Below are 20,791 nucleotides of genomic sequence, written 5' to 3'. Positions count from 1 at the left end.
CAATGCAGTGCATTTATTTATGTCATCAAATCTGAACCTGGTACAAAGAAAACCGCTTCAAAAACGCATGAGCTGCATGTTTATCCCAAACGGAACGAGGCGAGTAACAAAGGCTAAACGTTAGCTTATGCTTTCAGCTAGGTTAGCCAGGTTAGGATACTACTTCAGTCAATAAATCAGCAAATCCAACGAGACAAGCAAATTGTTTCTATATTACACAATATCACAAATGTACAGTTAGAAGCACTTTCAAACACACACACACATTATCATATAGGGCTCGGGCATGTGACGTCACTACGTGAGCGGCGGCCATACTGGAGGCTCAGAACTGTTTTGTTTACATTGTTTTCCACTGCGCGCAGACGTACTCCTGCCTGGTCTCGGAACTTTCTTCGTTGGTTTATCTATTTTACTTATTGTCTTTGCCACTATGGTCGCACGTTGCTGTGTCGTGGGGTGCAATAGCGCAAGCCGTGACAGGAATGGGGGGGAAATCGTAAATGGTTTATCTTTTTACCGGTTTCCTGCTTGGAGGCGCACCCACGGAGCCCAAGTGTCCGAGATAACAAAGCGTCGTCGACTAGCATGGATCGCTGCTGTAAGACGACCAAACATAACTTTCCACTCAATCCCAGTGTTGATGAGAGTGTGTTCTCTGCATTTTCATATTGGTAAGTTACAGACTTTTGTGTGCTGAGGTAAAGATCCTTCACAAGACTAGGACACTGTCAGTTGGAAGCAAGGGATGTCTCAATGGGTTAAAAGCGGAGGACAAATTTCGTGTGTATGCATGTATACATGACAATAAATCTGATCTTAATCTTAATTTAATGTGGAAAATACAAGGAAAATTGCCCATCTCCAAATTCACATGGAAAGGGCGATTGGAACTGTCAGAAACAATACACCTTTTTGTCAGCAAAAGTACCTATCAACATAGTTTTGCCATGCGAAGGTGAAGACAAAACATTCTTTGACAAGATTGTGTCTGTATGTTGTACTCTGACCACCATGAGCAGGAGTGTTGTGCAAAGTTGAAGTCGTCTGAAATAAATATGCTTTGAGATACAGCCAAGTGTGTGTGTTTCATTATTTATTTACAAGTAGAGTAACATGACAAAAGTGTAAAGTGTCATTAGAATTGAAACTGTTGCAAAGTATAAGCACTGACACTACATACTATACGCAATTATGTCCGAAAGGGTGAACTTCGGCAGTAAATCTTCGTCGACACTCCATTCCTTGCTCGGTATTTCATAAGGGTCCAGTCCGTTTATAACGCCAATCTTCTGTATGTACCGATCTCTGGCTTCCTTCTGTAATGTATCCCGGTATATCCCACATCCTTTCTTCGATTTTAACATGCTTTTCTCTCACTTTTCTCTCACTATTTGTTCCTTGATCTCTGTCTTGCCTCAGTTTGTTTACGATAGATTGTGCCTCCAATATGGCGACCATATCCCAGAATGCAACGCGTGTGCCCAAGCCCTATTCACACGCCGGCTCTGGAAGCTACCAGCTGCTCACTCACACGCATTATTTGCATTAATTTCTTATTCTACATACCGTAACAAGATCCAGCAATGCTCCCAGATGTCAAAGACGCCTTCGCCTGATGGCACTCCGTCGATTCAACGCAGATATTTCTAAAAATATCCGAACAGCCCAGGACAGCGCGAACACCACAGCACCGGTCATGTTTGTTCACTTCTGGCTAAAGCTGTCGCTTTTGGTTACGTAACAACTGACGGCGCGGACTTATTACGTTCGTGAGTGTGAAGTGCTGTCCCAATTCGAAGGGGTGACATTCCTAGCCCTTCGCCTACCCCTACGTTTGAAGGGGCGAGGGGTAGGGGCGAGGGGTGGGCGAGGGGTGGGCGAAGGGGTAGAAAATAGAATTGGGATTGGGCCTTAATGTTGCACAAATGAAGGTAAAACTTTCAAGGATCAATTGAACCCTGATTACGGCATTGTTAGGCCTACTGCTCACAATTTTCTCATTTTAAATTTTCACAAGAAAACCACCAGATTGTTGAGAGGCTGAAGGACATTAAATTCACCAGACTTACATTGGTTGCAGATGAATTGTTCCCGGATTAGTTTCATACAATACAAAATATTACTAATGCCAGCCCTGCACAGTGTGATCTGCCTACCTCCCGTGGCAGCTCTGTGAGGAAGTTCTCGTCAGCAGCGAAGGTCCTCAGGTTGTGCAGGTAACCAATGGTGGGAGGCAATGACTCCAGCTCATTACAACTACAGTCCAACTCCTCCAACAGAGACAGACTGTGTGAGAGGAAGAGACAGCATGACAAAGAAAGAAAGGAAATCATTCTGAGAGTTACAGCATTTCTATTGCAGTCTTTGGTTAAAAAAAATAAGAACGCTGATACAGTACTTCAACAACTACATCAACAAAATCCTGTGAAAAGACTGAAACCAGGAATGAACTGATCCTATTATTCTATTTGTTGTGTTATGCTCAATTAATGTTAAAATGTATGAATCAATGTTAATCAATTAAGCTTTTATATGTTCCTATATTACAAACAAACAAACACTGTAGTATATCCATAAATAAGTCCCCCACACACTGTCCTGCTGTGGTAAGTACACACCAAACATGTACAAACTCGAAGCTGAAAATAGTCCCAAGCAAACATACAATTTACTCCAGTTTAGATAACAGTTGTCAAGCTGTTTAAGGAAATGTCTGAGCCATGTTTAAAACCTGTGTGCAACTAACAGACAGGTATATTTGTTGGTTAGTTTCAGGATTTCCATAGGATTTGCTGAAAATGATAAAGAAAACTTGCAACTTCTATTGAGAGGAGAATTTTTTAGACAAGAAAAATATTACCATATTGAAAAATAAGTCAATGATTTCATCAACCAATCAATATATCAGTCTGTTATATTAATGTAGTCTTATTTAATTTCACCCATCCTCATTTTTCTGCTCTTTGATGCCAACAATTCTTTCACTTCAATCTCAACTTCTCCACTCCACTCTGATATACAGTAACATCTACTGCAAGCCCTTTACAGGACACTATGACCCCCCTTTGACTGCCTTCACTGGGCTGGCATCACATTTACAGCAGACTAATGATAATGAGACAACAATTTTACATTAATGTACTGTCACTGTTAACATTGCATTAGTCTGCTATTATTATTCCCAACAGACCGGACCATCTGGACCACCATACGGTCTGACCGGAGAGGAGAAGAGAGGAAAGGAGAGGAAAGGAGTTTTGGGTCCCATATCAAGGTTTAAGATAAGGTTAAATATTTTATCATTTTATTTGTCTGAGCAATTCTTTGCTTTATTTGCAACCAAAAAAAAACACTTAAAGGTAAATGTATCAAATGAACAATGGTTGAAAGATTAGGTTCCATTAGCCTAAATTCTGTAACATGTGTAAGGAAAAATGACCTGCTGACCTGTCACTTTGGGACACAGTCACCTACATTCATGGAGGATGCATGCCTTTGTATGGGTTTTTACCAGGTACTCCAGTTGCAAACCCACATAAAGTCCCACTGCATAAGCATGCAGGGTTTAGGTAATAATAGTAAAAGCTGTTAAATGTTAACATTTAGTAAGTAAAACAAGCAATAACTGTGATAAATAAACATTTTATCAGTTAGCCTGTACAACAATTTATTCAGTTTAAAATGTGTGTATTGCTAGTTTTATACATTATCAGATTGTATTGATACAGCAAGAAAAGTAAGGAGTAGCGTCAGCCACGAATTATACATCAGTTAAAATAAAAAAAGTAACCTATTCAGGAATATAGATTTATTCTTTGTAGTAACAGAGGCATAATAAAGGGATCATATTTATCAGGGGTAAGAAACACTTAAAACATTAAATGGGTGATAAAAGGACCTTTTAAGGGGAAGTAATGAATCTACAGTACTACTTATTAAGGCTACAACCTGGGACGTGTTCAAAAAGACAAAAAGCTTCTATTACGTTCAGATACAATTCTTGCAAAAAGTGTTGCGTTGATGGAGAATGTAGAGTTTAATGGCATCTGCACAGTCACATAGTGTAAGTACTTAATTATTTGAAAGTAAAAGAAAAATAATAATTCAATAATTCTCCCCGGAGTGATGTAATTTAGTTGCTCTGTTAATATAGATTTAGTTTAGACTGTTTTTTTCCATCATTTTTCACCAATAAGCTAACAATCCTCAACTTTTTTTGCCTAATTCAAGTGTTTATCTCTTTACAACAGGAAATAATGCATATACAGTGACTGTCTATGAACTGTGATAGCTAACAAGATATATTATAATTAGATCACTGCAATCATTTTACATGCAACCATTTTCATCTCAGTTCAGTAAGTTTTAGATGTTCTGGGTTCAGAAAACTTTAGTGAAGGAAATGGATTTTAATCAGATATCAATTCCAAAGGACTGGACATGAAGGAATTATAAAAACATGTTTATGTTTGCATGTAATTCAGATAACCATGAAATGATCTTGTGGTAGCAAGATTTTATTTTGGTATCTGTATCGCAATTGAACATCTGTCTGTCTCTGAACACACCCCGGGATCCAGGAGGCTATTGTTACTCACCCTTGCTTGGGCTTCGGACTAACGCCATGGCGACGCAGCAAACATAACACACAGAACCCCCCAAACATCAGCCAGCATAACAAAACAGCTGCTTATAGTAATAAACAAGATGAACAACAACCCACCAACAACCCAAATAAAATCAAAGAAGACAAAATCTGTTGAAAGAAGTTCTAAATTAAAACAAGAATTTGCTGTATTTGTCTAGAGTATGGCTTCAGTTTTAGTTTAGCTTTTTTGTGGGAGTGTATGTCAGCTTCTTACCTCCCAATGGTGTGAGGCAGTGAGTTCAGCTGGTTGTCATCTACCTTCAGCGTGGTCAGCTTCTTCAGCACTCCTACATCACATGCAAACACACATATGCAAAGTTCCTGGGGAAGAAAGAGGCTCTGTGACCTGAAACCTAAGTACCCTTTCTGTATCATATATAAATGACCTACCTACCTTCAGATTCCCTTAGTTTGTCTCACGTTTTGCTTTAAACATTGTCATTCCTGTGCTCTGCACAGCACTAACACAGCACTCTGCAGCAGCCACCACACAGCTCCATCAAGGATTGATGGATTAGTTTACCACTGGAGAAATATGCTTGATTGTAATCTTGCTGAGAGTTAAATGAGAAGATCAATACCAATCTGTTGGGTACCAAGCTAGTTTGTTTATCTTTAGCTTTAGCTTTAGGTTGTTTAAAGAACATAACAAAGTAACAAATCCACCTACTATCACCTTTACAGCTCTTAATTGCTGTTCTACATCTTGTTAATGGGCAGGTATAATTGAGGGAAGATGGCTCTCTTTTCATTTTTGGATTGAATGGTACTAACTCTGTCAGGAGGACGGATAACAAACACGTTGTTCCTGTGCATGTGTATATTCAAAAAGAGGACAGGAGCATCACAAACTTTGTAGAAATGACAGTAAGTTACAGCTTCAACGTGTGAGTCTGTTTCCGTGCATGTATGTGGTGTTTGAGTGTGCACCTATAGAGTCAGGGAGATGCTGCAGCATGTTTGAGGAGAGTAGCAGGTCTTCTAAGGCCTCACAGCCAGAAATGTCCGTATCCAATGTCTCGATACGATTCTTAGCCAAGTCCAAGTACCGCAACTGACGGAGCTTGCCTATCGACTGCAGCGAGGAAGAGAAGAGAAAGTTTAACGACAGAGTAAAGATAAATGAGTACAAATCTGCTAGGACCCAGCCAGCATGTCCATGTGGGGCCCATAAGGTTTAAATTTGGGCTGCAGATAAGGGTCCCATGTGGGTTTGTCCGCAGTTTCCACAGTGGCCTCACCTGTGTTTGCCCATATGGGTTTTAAGTTGCTGTGTGGCTTTAGTTGGACTTTGCATTTAGCCTATTTGAATGTGAACATTCTTTTACTTTGTGTGATGTGTTTATCTATATTGCCTTTGGAATAATTTAACGCTTAGCATAACCCTAACCCAAACCCTTCTAGTTGCACTGTGAAACCCATATGGGCAAACACAGGTGAGGCCACCGTGGAAACTGCGGACAAACCCACATGGGACCCTTATCTGCAGACCAAATTTAAACCTTATGGGCCCCACATGGACATGCTGGCTGGGGATGTGTAGAGACTGTCATCTCAGTGATGCTCTTTGTTTTTTCTGTGCAAGCTGGAAGTCTTCTTACCCCTGGTATAGACTGTAGAGAGTTGTTATCAAGCCACAGCTCCTTTAGGTTGTGTATCTGTTCCAGCACCTCCGGCTAACATGCAAAAAGAAGAATCCACATACTTTACACAGTAAAACAAAAGGAAATCTGCAATAATTTTGCTATTTACAACCCTATTTCTGAAAAAAGTTGGGGCTTTGTGTAAATAGTGAATTAAAACAGAATTCAACAATTTGAAAATCTTATAAACCAATAATTTATAAACAATAGAACATAAAAAACATCAAATGCTGGAATTTTGACATTTTCATATCATATAAAAATTAAAAACTCATCTTGAATTTCATTGCAGCAACTAAGCAACTCTAAAAAAAAGTTTAGCTTTTCTGCACCAAATCATGGTTACAGACCTTTTGCCAATAAACCAAAATAGTTGGAACATGTTCCTCCAGCTGCACGGTGGTGTGGTGGTTGGCACCGTTGCCTCACAGCAAGAGGGTTCCAGGTTAAATTTCTTTGCATGTTCTCCCCTTGTATGCACGGATTTTCCCTGGGTCCTCCGGCTTCCTCCCTCCATCCAATTACATGCATGTTAGGTTTATTGGTGTCTCTAAATTGTCCCCAGGAGTGAGTGTGTGTGGTTGCTTGTCTCATTTGTCTCTGTGTGGCCCTGTGATGGACTGGCAACCTGTCCAGGGTGTACCCCGCCTCTCGCCCAATGACAGCTGTGATAGGCTCCAGCATTCTGTCGTCCCTGTTCCAACCTTTGAGAGATGTATTGCTGGCATCAAATTCAAGACGATATAGTAAAATGTCATTGCTTTCTGTTTTTTATTTACATTTTACACAAAGTCCCAACTTTTGGAGACTTTACCTTTTTTTTTTTTTGTCAAACCTCTCATATCACGTCAACTTCCTGTTGATATCATACCCTCTCAGCCTCCAATCAGCCATTTGTTCCTCCTGTCTCCCTTTCCTTGAGTTTAATTTCAGATTTCAACTGGACCTGCGCCTCAACTTTATATGGAGGGTTTATCACATGCAGCAATTGGTCTTGAAATGTGAACGATGGTGACATGGTGAGTATTGTTGACTTTCCATTTCTACTCGATGCTTGCAGCCTTCCCTTAACACCTTTTAATTAACTTCTTTACAATTTCAGATGTTTTAACAGATGCACGTGACTGTTAAAAGATCAGTGTCTCAGTTGCATAGGAACATACAGGATTATTTCACGTACAAAATTCTTAAGCCCTTATTAAAACAAAGATAACACTGCATTGAAGTAAAGAAAAAATACTATGCTTTTATTCTGCCATTCCTCGCCTTTGTCCTTTCATACTGCCCAAACAGATGCAGCTTAGCACTTAGCCGACATTGTGAATTGCGGTAGCGACGACAGCAGTGTTGTGCAGAACCTTGTGTTCTGCCTTGCTGATTCGCCCATACAGCCAGTTCGCGGTTTCTGCATCCAGTCATGTGTGAGGTCCATAAATTTTGTCATCCTTACCAGTCAGTGAGGGTTCATTCTATCCCTCTGCGGTCAACCACAAACAGTGCAAACTGTATATATTCTAAGAGTGCAGACCTAGCGTGCGATTGGATTAATCTCCATTCAGAAAGAAAGAAACATACCAGACAAGAAAGAGGGGGAGCAGAGGAGCAGCACAGATGCTGGCTTTGAGAGGATACTTTACAGAGCTTTATCAGCATCTTAATCACTATCAGTGTGCTGCAGACTGATTTAATAGAATAGAATAGAATAGAATAGAATAGAAAAATACTTTATTCATCCCCCAATGGGGGAAATTCAAGAATTCATGACTGTTCATGGGAAGCTTCTTTCCAGCTGACCTAAAAGGTAGTATCAATGGAGCTGCTTGGACATCTGCAGAGTGACTGTTTCTCTAAGTCATACATTGTTTCTGGTTAGATGGCCCAGTTCGCATGCATTGATTCAGATTTGTAAGTATCTCCACAGCTGGCTAAGACAAATAAAGTTTGAACACCTATCTTACAAACAGGAAGAAAACACAGCAGTCACACCCTGAATGTCTGAAAAGAGATTTATTCTCCTGAGTTGTTTAGATTTTTATGCCTCACATAACACGTCACGTAGTCATCTGATTAGCCTCAAGTATATTCTGCAACATTACCACAACCTTAGCTTTTCTTTATGAAGTTCATTCATAAAGAAAAACTGTTCATGGCATCACTGTTGAAAGCATCCACATCACTGTAGATTATAATTTTCAGTTTAATTTAGTCTGCACTTCCTTACACTTTGCATATACAGTCGATGCTTTAACTTGTACAATGCAGTGTAAATTGTTCTCACCGTTTCAGAGAATTCATTGCTACCCAGATCCAGCCTTTCCAGCTGTGTCAGTCTGTGGATGGACCTGAGAGCAGAGATTTCACACAAAACAGATTCAACTTTTTTAATGCTTCAATTAAAAAGAAACATGAAATAAAAATATAGCACTGATGGTCCAAACCAAAACTTTTTCCTCTGATTTAAATCAGAATTAGTTTGCACCAAGCACCACAATTTGTTTGAAGATCCATATAATGTCTATAAACTGGCAAACGTAACTAAACCTTACTCCCAAACTCCCAAACTTTAAAGCCCATAGTTTGCCATTAGGATATAAAATTAAGTTGGGACTGGACATAGACTTATCTCAACTATTATAGATTTTCTACGATATCTATAATTTCCTTACTATCTTACACACACTATTGCACTGTTTTGCTGTGGCAGGCTGGTTGAAAAGTAGCAGTATAATTTTCCTGGAACTTTAAAATGTCTGTAGTATCATGAAGCATCTGTCTGTGTTTGTGTGTGAATTGCAGAATCAAGATTGAAGTCTATATTTTCTTCTTACTCACATGCACACAGTCACACATATGGTAGCTTGTCTTACTTTGGCATGGTTTTCAGGTGGTTCTCCCTCAGCTCCAGGATCCGTAGTTTGGAGAGTCTTAAAAACAGATGGTACATAAGCCAAAACTTAATTCTCTTTACTTGTACTCTGTCAGATGCAACTGTCATTAGAGAGAAATTCACAAAAGGCCAAATAACATAAAATAAGGAGAAAGAAGTCCCATCTAATGGTTCTACTCCTAAAAACCGTGTAAATGTCTAATTTCTTCACTTAAAAAACTCAAATATCACTTATCAGCAATAGAGACGATCACACCACCATCAACACTCTTTAATTTAGAGCCTTTTTGTCCTTTTAGACTTCCATATGCAGTTTTTCACATTTTGTTTTAAAAAAATGGAATAAAGAAATTATAATTAAGTAAACTGAATTAAATTGATACATTTTATTGAGTCTCGCCCAGAAAAAATGATAAAAAGTATAGCAGTTAGTTTATTATTTATTATTATCAATTTTATGATTTAATTGAAATAAAAATATGTGATGAAGCATTATGTACCCCAGACTCCGCTTTATTGAAAATGTTACTCTTACCCCAAAGATAGAAATGCATTTAGCTTTAGCCTCACACTTACGCTTCTGTAGTAGTAGTATCATGTAGTATAAAAAAATATTAACTTTTAAGACATTGAGCTGTAAACTGTAATGACTAAAAAAAACATACATCGAGATGTTTATCTGGCACTGAGTAAATATTCAATCACAAAGAGTGCCATAGGACATCACAAATGCAAATGCATTGTTTTACCTGCCAAAGTTAGCAGGCAGATACTCCAGGAAGGCATCATTTAAGAAGAGCTGGGTCAGATTCAGGAGCTGCGTAAAACCATCTGGGAGTCTGGAGAAGGGATAGTAGCATAGACGAGTGATAGAAACAGAAGGCAAGAAACCAAACAGGAAAATATGCAAAAGAAGATTAAGAAAGAAAAAAACTGTAAAATTGAACAGCTTCACTGGAATCAAATACAGACTATCAACCCCAGCAGAAACAGCTTACTGCTGTTTGCCTGCAGATGAATCATCTGCTGAACGTACACAACACACACACGCACAAAAAGCATTTCTGTCTGCAGTGGTCTTTGCTTCCTGACTATTACTAGATAGGAAAACATTAATTATCAGCCTAACACCTTGTGCTTAAACAATATAAGCACTTTACAGAAGAAGTTAAAAGTATGCACAGATTCTAGCGACAGGACATAACTGAGCCAGCAAGAAAAAGATCATGATATTATGGAGTGTAGGAAATATTCATGCATCCAATTATATTCTATAAATTATTACTATAGCTTTCTCGCTCAATAATTACAGAAATGTACACGGTGAATATTAACAGGTACAACGTAAAAAACAAGAGCAGTGTTGGTCTGACAGAGAGAAATCAATTAAAATGTTTTAACCAATCTATCACATCCTGAAGTGAGTCCAGGTCCAATTAATCTGATCAAAATGGTCCAAACACATTTTTTTCTACCTTCAGTGTCGATATGAACGTGTATAAAAGTTTATTTTCCGAATTGTTGAGCAAGTGTTTTCCTTTTTGTGCTCAGAATAATTTGCCGAAGATTTCTCTGTTTTTTTACAACCCTTATTTTCTTTTGCCATGATAGAAACTAAGAAATGGTCCCTTGTTCAGTTTCGCACTGATAGCGTGTGTGTTTCTTACTTGGTAATAGGGTTGACGCTGGCTTCTACCACAGACAGGCCTTTACAACATTTTATATTATCTGGAAACTCCTGGATTCCTGTTAGAGAAAGTCAGTCAGAGGAAATGTGGTGAGACAGCATGGTGATGTTTATCTTTGCCAGTGTTTACACAGCATCAAATTTAGTCTCAATGTAGTTGCTGAACTATTATATGAAAGACAGATCACATTTTTACCATTTTTACTGATGTCTAACTCTTTGAGATTAACCAGACTGGCGATGGTGGTAGGCAGGTTGGACAGGTCGTTATCAGGCATGCTCAGCTTCTTCAGGGCCTGGCAGTTGAAGAGTTGCTACGGGAAACCACAGGGATGACAAGGGAATAACATAATCTGTTGGTAAAATCACCCAGATTTTAAATAGAAAACTTAAATGTAGAGAGCGTTGAATGTTTGCTGGAGGCATGCACCACTTAATGTTGTGGAAAAGCTGGTCCATTTTGCTGCATTTTTCTATGAATGATGCAGATTTAATCCCCCCAATCGCCGCAAAGGACAAAACACATGTTAGAGTGAAAGTGAAAAACATTCAGACAATTGTGCTCTAAATGGAAAAAATACTGTAAAATCTAAAACATACACAACAATGGTAGTGTATTCATATAAAGTGCTTAGGGCATCAAAATACTCTAAATACCAAGATAACACCCCAAATTCAGAGTCACATAGCAAATATGACATTTGAGCAGAGCAGTGGTGCAGATGTTTAAAGTGACAATATGCAACGTGCAGTTTGTTTCCTACCAATGCTAAACAGAGCTGTTAATTTCTATAATGAGAAATACGATAAGAGAAGATATTTTATTCATGAGAACAGCATAAAGAACAACTTGCCGTTAATGTTGTATTTTGGTTGCATGGCAGCCAAATCAAGTGCTTTTAACATCATTATAATGTATTTTTGCAGACTGTCAACAAAGCCATTTTCAGACACAAATGTTTTCATGATTAAAGTCCACTGTAGAGGGAGCAAGTTTGGGTCAATTCAATTCACTGTTAAGAATGAACAAATAAGCTATTTATTCAAAGTAATTTAATTGCTAAGTAGTTTAATAATACAATACATTTGCACTATCATCACAATAAGATATTTCAAGTTGACACCTTACCAGCAGCAGATGATATAGTGCAACAGGGGAAACTATAGCTATGTGTGGGTTAGTAAGCTAACATTAGCAGTTTTAATGGCGCCAGCTATTTGCAACAACTAACAATATCTCTGCTTTGTATGGTGGCTTGGTAATAATTTGCTGTTTGCTTTAAATGTTTACTGGTATAAACATTGTGTGTTCAGGTCTTTGGGTTTTGTTGTGTTTAGGTTTGTATTTTGTTCTTTGGGTTCTTGAATTGGCATGCCATATTTTATTATCTCCCTGTTTCTTTTTAATTTTTATTGTGATTATTCTTTTGCCTAATTCCTATTCAGTGCCCTGGTTCTATGTTCTGGTTTGCTTTACTTCCTGTTTTATTTTGAAAAGTCAGCCAGTTTCCCTGGTTACATCAGTTAGTTTTACTCCTGAACTGTCTAACTTGGTCTTTGTTTGCTGATTGCCATCTCACCTGGTGTTCTTTTTGCAGCAGTCTCCCTTAATATATTCTCATATATACTACTCTGCCTGGATTCCTTTGTTCACTGCCAGCCTTTTGAATGTCTTTCTCTCTCATTTCATGCTCAAACGTTATTTTTTTGGACTGCCTGCCCTACCAGTGCCTTTTGTTTGCTTAACAAAAGTTTATTAAAGTGTGCTTTAGTTTTGTATCCAGCAGCCACACATATTCTTAAGCTCCTTACCTAATAGCCTTACAACTACAAACATTTCCTGCTTAAAAAGACAACTTTTTTTCAGTTAAATGCCAGTTTGGCCTGCCTGCCTCACAGCCCTGTTAGAGTGTCTCTATCCATGCCAGCTAAATTTAGAAATCTAATTCAACATCTTTGTCATTTAAACCAGGACATGATATCAGTATATGCGATGGCCCTCTTATAAACAGCACCTGAAATTCTTCTTGAAATATTAGATGAACATTTTGTTTCAGCACTACCCACGATGGGCTTTTCAGAAAGTCCTGGGTGGCAAAGAATGCTGCTATACGGCCAGGAATTGACATTCCTAATCACCCAATGGCTGTTAAAACAGTGAACTCAAGCTAATCTCTATAGGAATCTTTATACCCTTGAACCCTCTAGAACTTCACTGTTGTCTAATGTTAATTATATAAGTTATTGAACGTATAAACATAACATCTTGTGATGGTCCCTTATTACTTGGTTTTGATGTTATAGTACTATGATTGGCATTTTTTTTAACAGGCCTGGCCACATCTGATGGACTACAGCAAAACAACTAAATCAAACTACATTAAGTACCAGGAAAAGAATAATGAATACAAATGCTAAAATGGACGGCCTGCAGTCAAGAGCTGTTACAGTGAAAGATATTTGGTTAATTATTATAGAAAAAATATAGCCAAAGAGGCTCTAAAGCTGAAATTCTATATAAACATTGGGAATCATTTCAGTTTCAAAACTGCAGCTGTTTGTCTCCTCAGTTGTTTCAAATATGGATAACAGAGGTTGAACTAAGATGCTTTGTCATGAGCGTGTTAAACTATGAGGGCAGATCCAAAGATCTTTCATTAATTGTATTTGACCGGGTCGTTTGGCTCAAACTCAAGGTCCTGACTAGGCATGTCATATATTTTAAGAGAGGACAAAAGTTAGAAAAAAGGTTAAAGTCATCATTCAAGAAAGAAATGACAGAAAGCAGAGGTGAACACATGCACCAGAGCTACCTTGGGTAGTTCTTCAATCTGGTTAGCATCTAGGTAGAGCTCCTCCAGAGTTCTCTCAAAGCTGAAGATTTCCTTGGGGACTTGCTGAAGGCTGCAGTGAGAGTAGTCCAACACTGAGATCACCTCCTCTTCGCCACGGAAACAACGGCACGGCACCAGCCGGCCAATCAGCTTCCGTTTAGTGGTCATTTCCAGACACTGCACTGCAAGAGAAAGAAGATGAGAGAAAGGACATGACATTTAGGACATTAGATTTGTATTACAAGGCAAGGCAAGGCAAGGCATCTTTATTTATATAGCGCATTTCATACCACAGGCAACTCAATGTGCTTTACATAAAGACAAGGCATTTAAAAGAACAGCATAAAGCAGCATAAAAACAAGCAATTTAAAGAGAAAAAAAAAATAGAATAAAAATTAAAGCAATCAAAGAAGAGGGGAAAAAGAAAAATATTAACTCAACCATAAGCACACGGAAAGAGAAATGTTTTTAACCTGGATTTAAAAGTGCTTACAGTTGTGGCTGATTTTAGTTCTGCTGGTAGTTTTTTCCAGTTGTGTGCAGCATAACAGCTAAAAGTTGCTTCACCGTGTCTAGTTTGAACTCTGGGCTCCACTATCTGACCTGAGTCAGTAGATCTCAGAGCTCCGCTGGGTTTATACTCTGCTGGCATGTCATTCATGTATTCTGGACCTAAACTGTTCCGTGATTTGTAGACGAGCAGCAGAACTTTAAAATCTATTCTGTATCGGACCGGGAGCCAATGTAAAGACTTGAGAACTGGGGTGATGTGATGTGATCTCTTTGTTCTGGTTAAAACTCGGGCTGAGGAGCATAAACAGGCTTCTTTTGCCTAACGTAGTCAGCATTTTTGGGTAGAGCATTATTGGCTGACAACAGCATGTAAATGAGGAGGAAAAATCACTAAAAGATAAACAACTAAATGGCTCTGATATGACAAATTGCCATCTACATGTTTCTGCAACAGAAGTTAACTGTGTAGCCAGCATTAAAGCTGACGTCGGCAACTTTTTTTTAGTCATATTAGCTTGAACTGTCATGGGATTCTGGAAGTAGAATATTAAATAGGCTGTTTAGGAAAAATAATGAAATCTGTAGCGCCCTCTGAAGCCTGTAATCATGCTTACAAAAACCGAGCGCTCCCGGCTGTTTTTAACCAATCAAGTTAGGGTGGAGGAATCCTACCTGTCAATCACAGCTTGTGCACACGCTGCTGAGCGTGAGTCTGCCCCAGCTTGTGTGCACGCACACTGGTGTGAACTCACGTGCACAACCTCGTCCACAGAGGGGGAGGGGTTTGGGGGGCGGTTTGGAGCTTGGTAGAGGTTGGGGGAGGGACCTGAAAGTTGTATCAGTTCGAATTTTCCGACTTTACACTCGGAATTTTGAAAACCTGCCGACGGCAGCTTTAACATTTATGAGTGGAAAGATAATTTCAAAACAACTCAGTCAAAATGCTGGAAGGAGTTTGGCTGGAAAATTAACCAAAGATTTTTTATGGTGCCTAAACAATGTGCTCATATTTCAGGAGCTGACATAAATTGTTGGCGAGGATGTGGAGAAGAAGGTACGCATACACACATACTCCTTACATGCTATAATAATAATAAAACCATTTTGGGAGGAGGTAAGGCGAGCTATTATATATATTTTTGATCTTAAACAACCTTTAACACCAGTAAACATACTAGGCATCGACCTACCAAATAAGATAAAAAGAATATACCGTAAACTTTTTCATCTTTTAAGACTTACTGCACTAAAGCAAATTACAAGACTATGGAAACAAAGTAAACAACCAGAGGTTCAACTATGGTATAAAACAATAGAAAGTGTTCTGGAAATGGAAAAAATATATTAATTTCTAGAAATTGCTCAGAAAAATGGAAGGAAATGTATCCAGACAATCTGTGCAATAAAATGCGCCTATATCTTGAAAACGGAACAACAATATAGGCTACGAAATCTTTCATGAAGATGTCCACAAAGCTTATGCATACCCCTACACACCAACTCACTGTACTGGCACATACATATTATTCAATACAACACCTACACACCACACACACACACACCTACAGGTACGCCACTAAATATTATTATTATTATTTTTTTTTTCTATGATGTCATGTCCCCCCCCCCCCTCTCTCTCTGCCCGATTTTCTTGTATGCTCACGTGTTTGTCTATGCGTCAACTGTCTAGTGTCATTTGTGTATCTTTGTGGAAAAAAAAAAAAGTTTATATGGTGGTATGTTGAAATATAATGGAAAAGAACTGTAGTTTTGCATGGGCATACACTGTGAACTGGAGGAAGAGAAAGAAGAAGGAAAAAAAAAGAGGAAAAGGAAAGGAAAAGAAAAAGGAAAAAAATATATGTGTGTATATATATATATATATATATATATACATATATATATTATTTTTTTGATGATGCTGATGTTGAAAATGTATATGTTGTACAACTCTACCAATAAACAAAGTAAAAAAAAATGTATGAGTGGCATTTTCTCTAAAATATTTAGCAGTTAATTTGTAACAGCAGGCATGTGAGCTGCATTCATATATGTTGCCAGATTTGGGTGCTTTTGATGAGTAATGAAATAAAAATACATAGCAAAACTTTAACACCTAGTGAAGGAAAATTCTGATTGCGAGAGTTAATTTGAGAGTAAGGGTGTGAAAATGACAGCGCTCACACGACTGTATCCATCAGTGTTAAACTGAGACTCACATTTGGCATTTCAGCTCATCAGTAGAGACGTATCATCTCTGTTCCCTGTCATAAAGTCTGACCCCGCATCTTGAATGTATTGAGTTGGGATTGGCTCCAGCCCTTCATAGTCTTGTGGAAGATGAGCTATGACAGTTAATAAATGGTTGGCTATAAGGATCGAGTGACTATTTTCCAGCAGAAATTTGCATCTCCAAAAAAATGGCCTGATGTGGAAAAGCTAGATTTTTTTGCATTGCTTCAGGTCTGGCTTATTCTCCAATCTTTTACTACGACTAGGTCATTTATAGCAGCTCTTAAGAACCCCATAACATGAAACAATTGAAGCCATCATCTGTTCCATGCATTCATTTTGTAGTCGTTTCTACAGCTGTAAGATGTCTGCAACAGGTATTTAATGTTTTAGATTAGAAAAAAAAAATGCTCAAAATATATTAGCTGTATTGGCTATTTAGTCAGCCCTAACCCTTACATCAAGTTGTCAGTTTGCAGTTTATCTATCAAAACTATATATTTTAAAAAATCTTTCACTCACACTGATGCAAAAATAAATAACAAAAATTCAGTACTGCTGAATTCAGTATATTACAGCATGGTCTAATACACACAAAAAAAATTAATAGTAGGCATACAATTAACCTAAAGATGTATAAATGTTTTTCATTAGTCTCTTTGGAATTGATGGAATAACTTTTAAGAGTTAAAATCTTCTCATCTACCGTCAAGAATCATTTTAAAGTGACATCTTCAGGTATGAAAAGCTGCAGATCAACAGCCTCATTCACTACCCCATACTTAGACCGAGTTTCTGGTTGTTGATATTATTGCTCCTACTCAGGATAGTTACAGTAAAACACCTCTTTTGTATAGAAAATGTATAGAATAACATTCTCTTTCTGTGCAAAAATAGCTTTAATAGAAGCAATTATGAAAATTCGGAAGTCTGGGGAAACCTCCATTGTTGTGATTCTGTGTCACACTCCATTCATATGTATATCTAGAGTCCAGTGCATTACAAACGAAGAGAACATTGTCACTGCACCTGAACACAGTCTGTTTGGAAGAGGTGGATACATACAAACTTGGGTAGAGTTTGAATCAGATATGAAAGCTTGTTAATTTCTTTCACAGTGTTCAGAGGAGTGGCAGTCAAATTCAGATATTAATTTGAAATTGCCCTGAGTTAGTCAATCAAGTTGGAATGATCCTAAATCCCAAAGATAACATCACTACCATCAAAAACTGGCTTTAAATTGGTCTCTTACACTAATGAAGCCGCCTAACAGCCTCAGCTAAATCTTCTAATGCATTTCTTTATCTCACTGAGGACTAGGGATTTCATCTACCATCTTCTGTACTAGGGCAGTACAGACAAGAGACAAACTTACCTCTTCAAAACAAATTTACAGTGTTCATGTGGCTATGTGAGTACTTTTCTAAGACAAAAACTTATTGTTCCAGCCACAGATGTTGTAGGACCAACAATAGTTGCAATTAAGTGTAAATCTAGGGGCAGATGGATAATACAGCCATTCTTCACAAACCCTCAGTAACCCTGCACACAGCAAGCTGAGGCTCGACTGTCTTTGACACACACACACACACACACACACACACACACACACACACACACACACACACACACACACACACATACACACACACACACACACACACCCACACACACACACACACACACACACATACACACACACACACACACACACACAGAATCCTTTGTAATTATATGAAAACAACACTCCATTCCACAACTGCATTTAAAAAGCTACTGGTTGAATGGCATGAGTGGGCTAACCATGCAGATCTAAATTCTTGAATGAAGGTCCATCTTGCAGCTTTGCCATTTTACACCCAAATGGAAACTACACCGATTCTACTGACAGTTAAAATGTTTTATTGCCAGCCCTTTCAAACAGGGGGAATTTTTCTTTCATTGGACTATCACTTCAATTTCCTGTTTGATCCTTAGCTGTGGTGACAAGAGGAGAGGGAGTCAAAAGTGGTACAGAGAGGAGAGAAGGAAGGGGTGAACATGAAGATGAGAAGACTCCAGAGTGCAGACAAAAGTGACATCAGGCGCTTTAGAGATAAAACCGTCAGCTTTATCTGTCTATGAACACACACGCACATGTCCAGCTCCACGTGAGACCAGATGAATTCAGATGATAGACAGAGCAATCCAGAGCATTGTAAGTACACTATGTTATCTGCCAAGGGGTTGTTGCAAACCCTGTGAAATCTGATAAAAAGGCTGCAGATCCTTCAGGACTGTTTATCTCAAAGGTGCGGGACCATTAAAATCGATACATCCTTATCCACAGTGACATTCAGTGAAGGTATAATGAGGCCAGCTGGGATTTACTGTTTGTCTACTTTATGTACAAGCCCGACTGTTAGCGCTTTGCAGTGCACTCACACCTTAAACCTATTCTAATTACTCATGTTTAATCTGTTAACAAAGGGGTTTGTTAAGCATTGAAGAATGGGTAGGATTTTAACAACAGTCAAAAAAATTTAAAAACCTGAAGCATCTATTATCCTGTTTTCCTTCATAAAGGAAAGAAAAAGATCTTACTGAAGAGCAATGACTGAAATTATTGACAGGAAATGGGTATAGCTGCAGGCTTTTCTTATTGTCAACAAATAGATAAGAATATTAGATTGCCTGAGGGGTTACACCCTGGAGCTCCATCTTTGTCTTATCATTCAAGTAGAAATCCCTCAATTAAAAGACAAAACTAAATTTCAAATAATGTATAAATAACTAAAATAAATTAAGAAGAATAATCTAATGAATATTTAATAAACATCAGATTTAAAAAGATTATTACATGTGTAGCGTTAGCGGGTATTTATATACCTATTAAATATAAGGATTTATGAGATGTTCTTACAGTCTCAAATAAACCTTACCTCGAATTCAGGGCACCACCTACCTAGGTTTTGACTTAATTTAAGTCACAGTCAGGTAGGGAAACTGTTCGAAATCTTACGATCCTGGTGTTAAATTAATTAATAATCAATTAATAATCAATTAATATTCAGTCTCATATCTCGCTACTTTCGTGAAGTTCTCGTTTGGTTGGACAGACATTACGTAAAGAAAGCATACGACACAATCTGTGATTATAACATATATATAGATATATGAGCTGTTTATTACAATGATATGATCTTAGACATGAACCTTTAAACAAACAGGAGATGCATTGAATATGGGTGATTATATACAACACTTAGTGAATGGGAAATAAAATATGGGGAATGGAGAGATACTGGATGTATTCAAATAGTTTGGGTTGGCTGACTATTTGACGCTAAATACTGACATTTCGGATTAATGTATCATTCTGTGAAAGCCTCGAGACATCCATCAAACCCACTTTAAGGTGAAAACGGGTCGGTCTTACTGTGCTGAAGTTCTGTTCAGTCGGTTCGGACCATGGTAGCGGCCACGCGGGTCCGAGGGGATTTCTCTTCCGCTCTCTGGGCCTTCCTGGCTGTGGTGGCTGACTTTAGCGGACTTCTCAGTTGCTTCTTTCACCGGGAAACCGAAACGATGGTGCCGAGGACTGGGGTTAGATGGTCGAATCTTCTTAGTGTCAGTGGGTCCGTTGCTTCTCTGATGAAGTGAACTTAAGTTCACAGAAAATTAATAAAAGGTTGCTTGGAGTTGGCTTCTTGGTAAGAAAGGGTGATGATGGCGTGAAACAGCGGAGGTTAGGACGTGCGACGTAGAAGGACGTGGATGGCGAGGGACGAACAAAAACACGTAAAACGTGCATCATCAGAGTATTTCAATCTGTTTCTTTGTTCGGGTCTTTCTTTCTCGTCTCCGGGGTCTCACTGGGTTCTGGAGGGTCTCCTCCGGTCGTCCGCTGCATCGTTATCCACACGTCCTTCCGTTCTCTCCTGAGATTATGGGAAAACTCCCAAACTCTGGTGAGCTCTTCTCTTCTGCTTAAACCATCTCTAAAAGTCTCTGAGCAGCTGTTCTCTGCTCAAATCTCCTTCTGAAACTCTGGGTTGGAACCCTTCTGGAACAAGAGGCAAGAAGCAAGAGAGCAGACGCCTCAAGCGAGCCAGCAAACGAGAGAACTAGAGAGAGCCTAGAGAGCGTGTTTTCCGCGGGTTCCGGGTTTTGACTCTCGGAGGCGGGGCTTACACTACTTTTCCAGCCAATGACATGCTTGAACTGTGTGCATGTCTGCCTGGGTGTCTGTGTAAGGTGATCTGTGCTATATGGGGATTTCTGGATTTAGACAAAGAAAACTCTTATTTCTCCATTACTCCCATCTCATAGAACATTTGTCTCGGTGATTCTGAAAACACCAC

At 38.7% G+C, this 20,791-nt stretch overlaps 1 protein-coding gene across 20 annotated transcripts in view; it reads right to left on the bottom strand.

Moving 5' to 3' along the window:
* Nucleotides 1-20,791, bottom strand: part of lrrc7 (leucine rich repeat containing 7) — a 139,335-nt gene that overhangs the window by 28,178 nt on the left and 90,366 nt on the right. For 17 of the 20 annotated variants that reach the window (XM_075485888.1, XM_075485887.1, XM_075485884.1 and 14 more), the window contains 11 exons: nucleotides 13,682-13,884; nucleotides 11,065-11,182; nucleotides 10,849-10,927; nucleotides 9,931-10,020; nucleotides 9,162-9,218; nucleotides 8,573-8,636; nucleotides 6,253-6,327; nucleotides 5,582-5,726; nucleotides 4,866-4,938; nucleotides 4,602-4,619; nucleotides 2,160-2,289 (listed from right to left, as the gene is read on the bottom strand). In XM_075485888.1, the coding sequence (XP_075342003.1) occupies nucleotides 2,160-2,289; nucleotides 4,602-4,619; nucleotides 4,866-4,938; nucleotides 5,582-5,726; nucleotides 6,253-6,327; nucleotides 8,573-8,636; nucleotides 9,162-9,218; nucleotides 9,931-10,020; nucleotides 10,849-10,927; nucleotides 11,065-11,182; nucleotides 13,682-13,870 (1,038 nt within the window). In that variant the 5' untranslated portion in view covers nucleotides 13,871-13,884. The remainder of the gene's footprint in view (nucleotides 1-2,159; nucleotides 2,290-4,601; nucleotides 4,620-4,865; nucleotides 4,939-5,581; nucleotides 5,727-6,252; nucleotides 6,328-8,572; nucleotides 8,637-9,161; nucleotides 9,219-9,930; nucleotides 10,021-10,848; nucleotides 10,928-11,064; nucleotides 11,183-13,681; nucleotides 13,885-20,791) is intronic. The other 3 variants (XM_075485885.1, XM_075485903.1, XM_075485904.1) reach the window with 1 other exon arrangement.

This window comes from Odontesthes bonariensis, chromosome 15, assembly GCF_027942865.1.
Source record: "Odontesthes bonariensis isolate fOdoBon6 chromosome 15, fOdoBon6.hap1, whole genome shotgun sequence".
Classification (NCBI taxonomy): Eukaryota; Metazoa; Chordata; class Actinopteri; order Atheriniformes; family Atherinopsidae; genus Odontesthes; species Odontesthes bonariensis.
The sequence above is the reverse complement of the archived record's forward strand: the minus strand, read 5'-3'. Positions and strand labels throughout refer to the sequence as shown.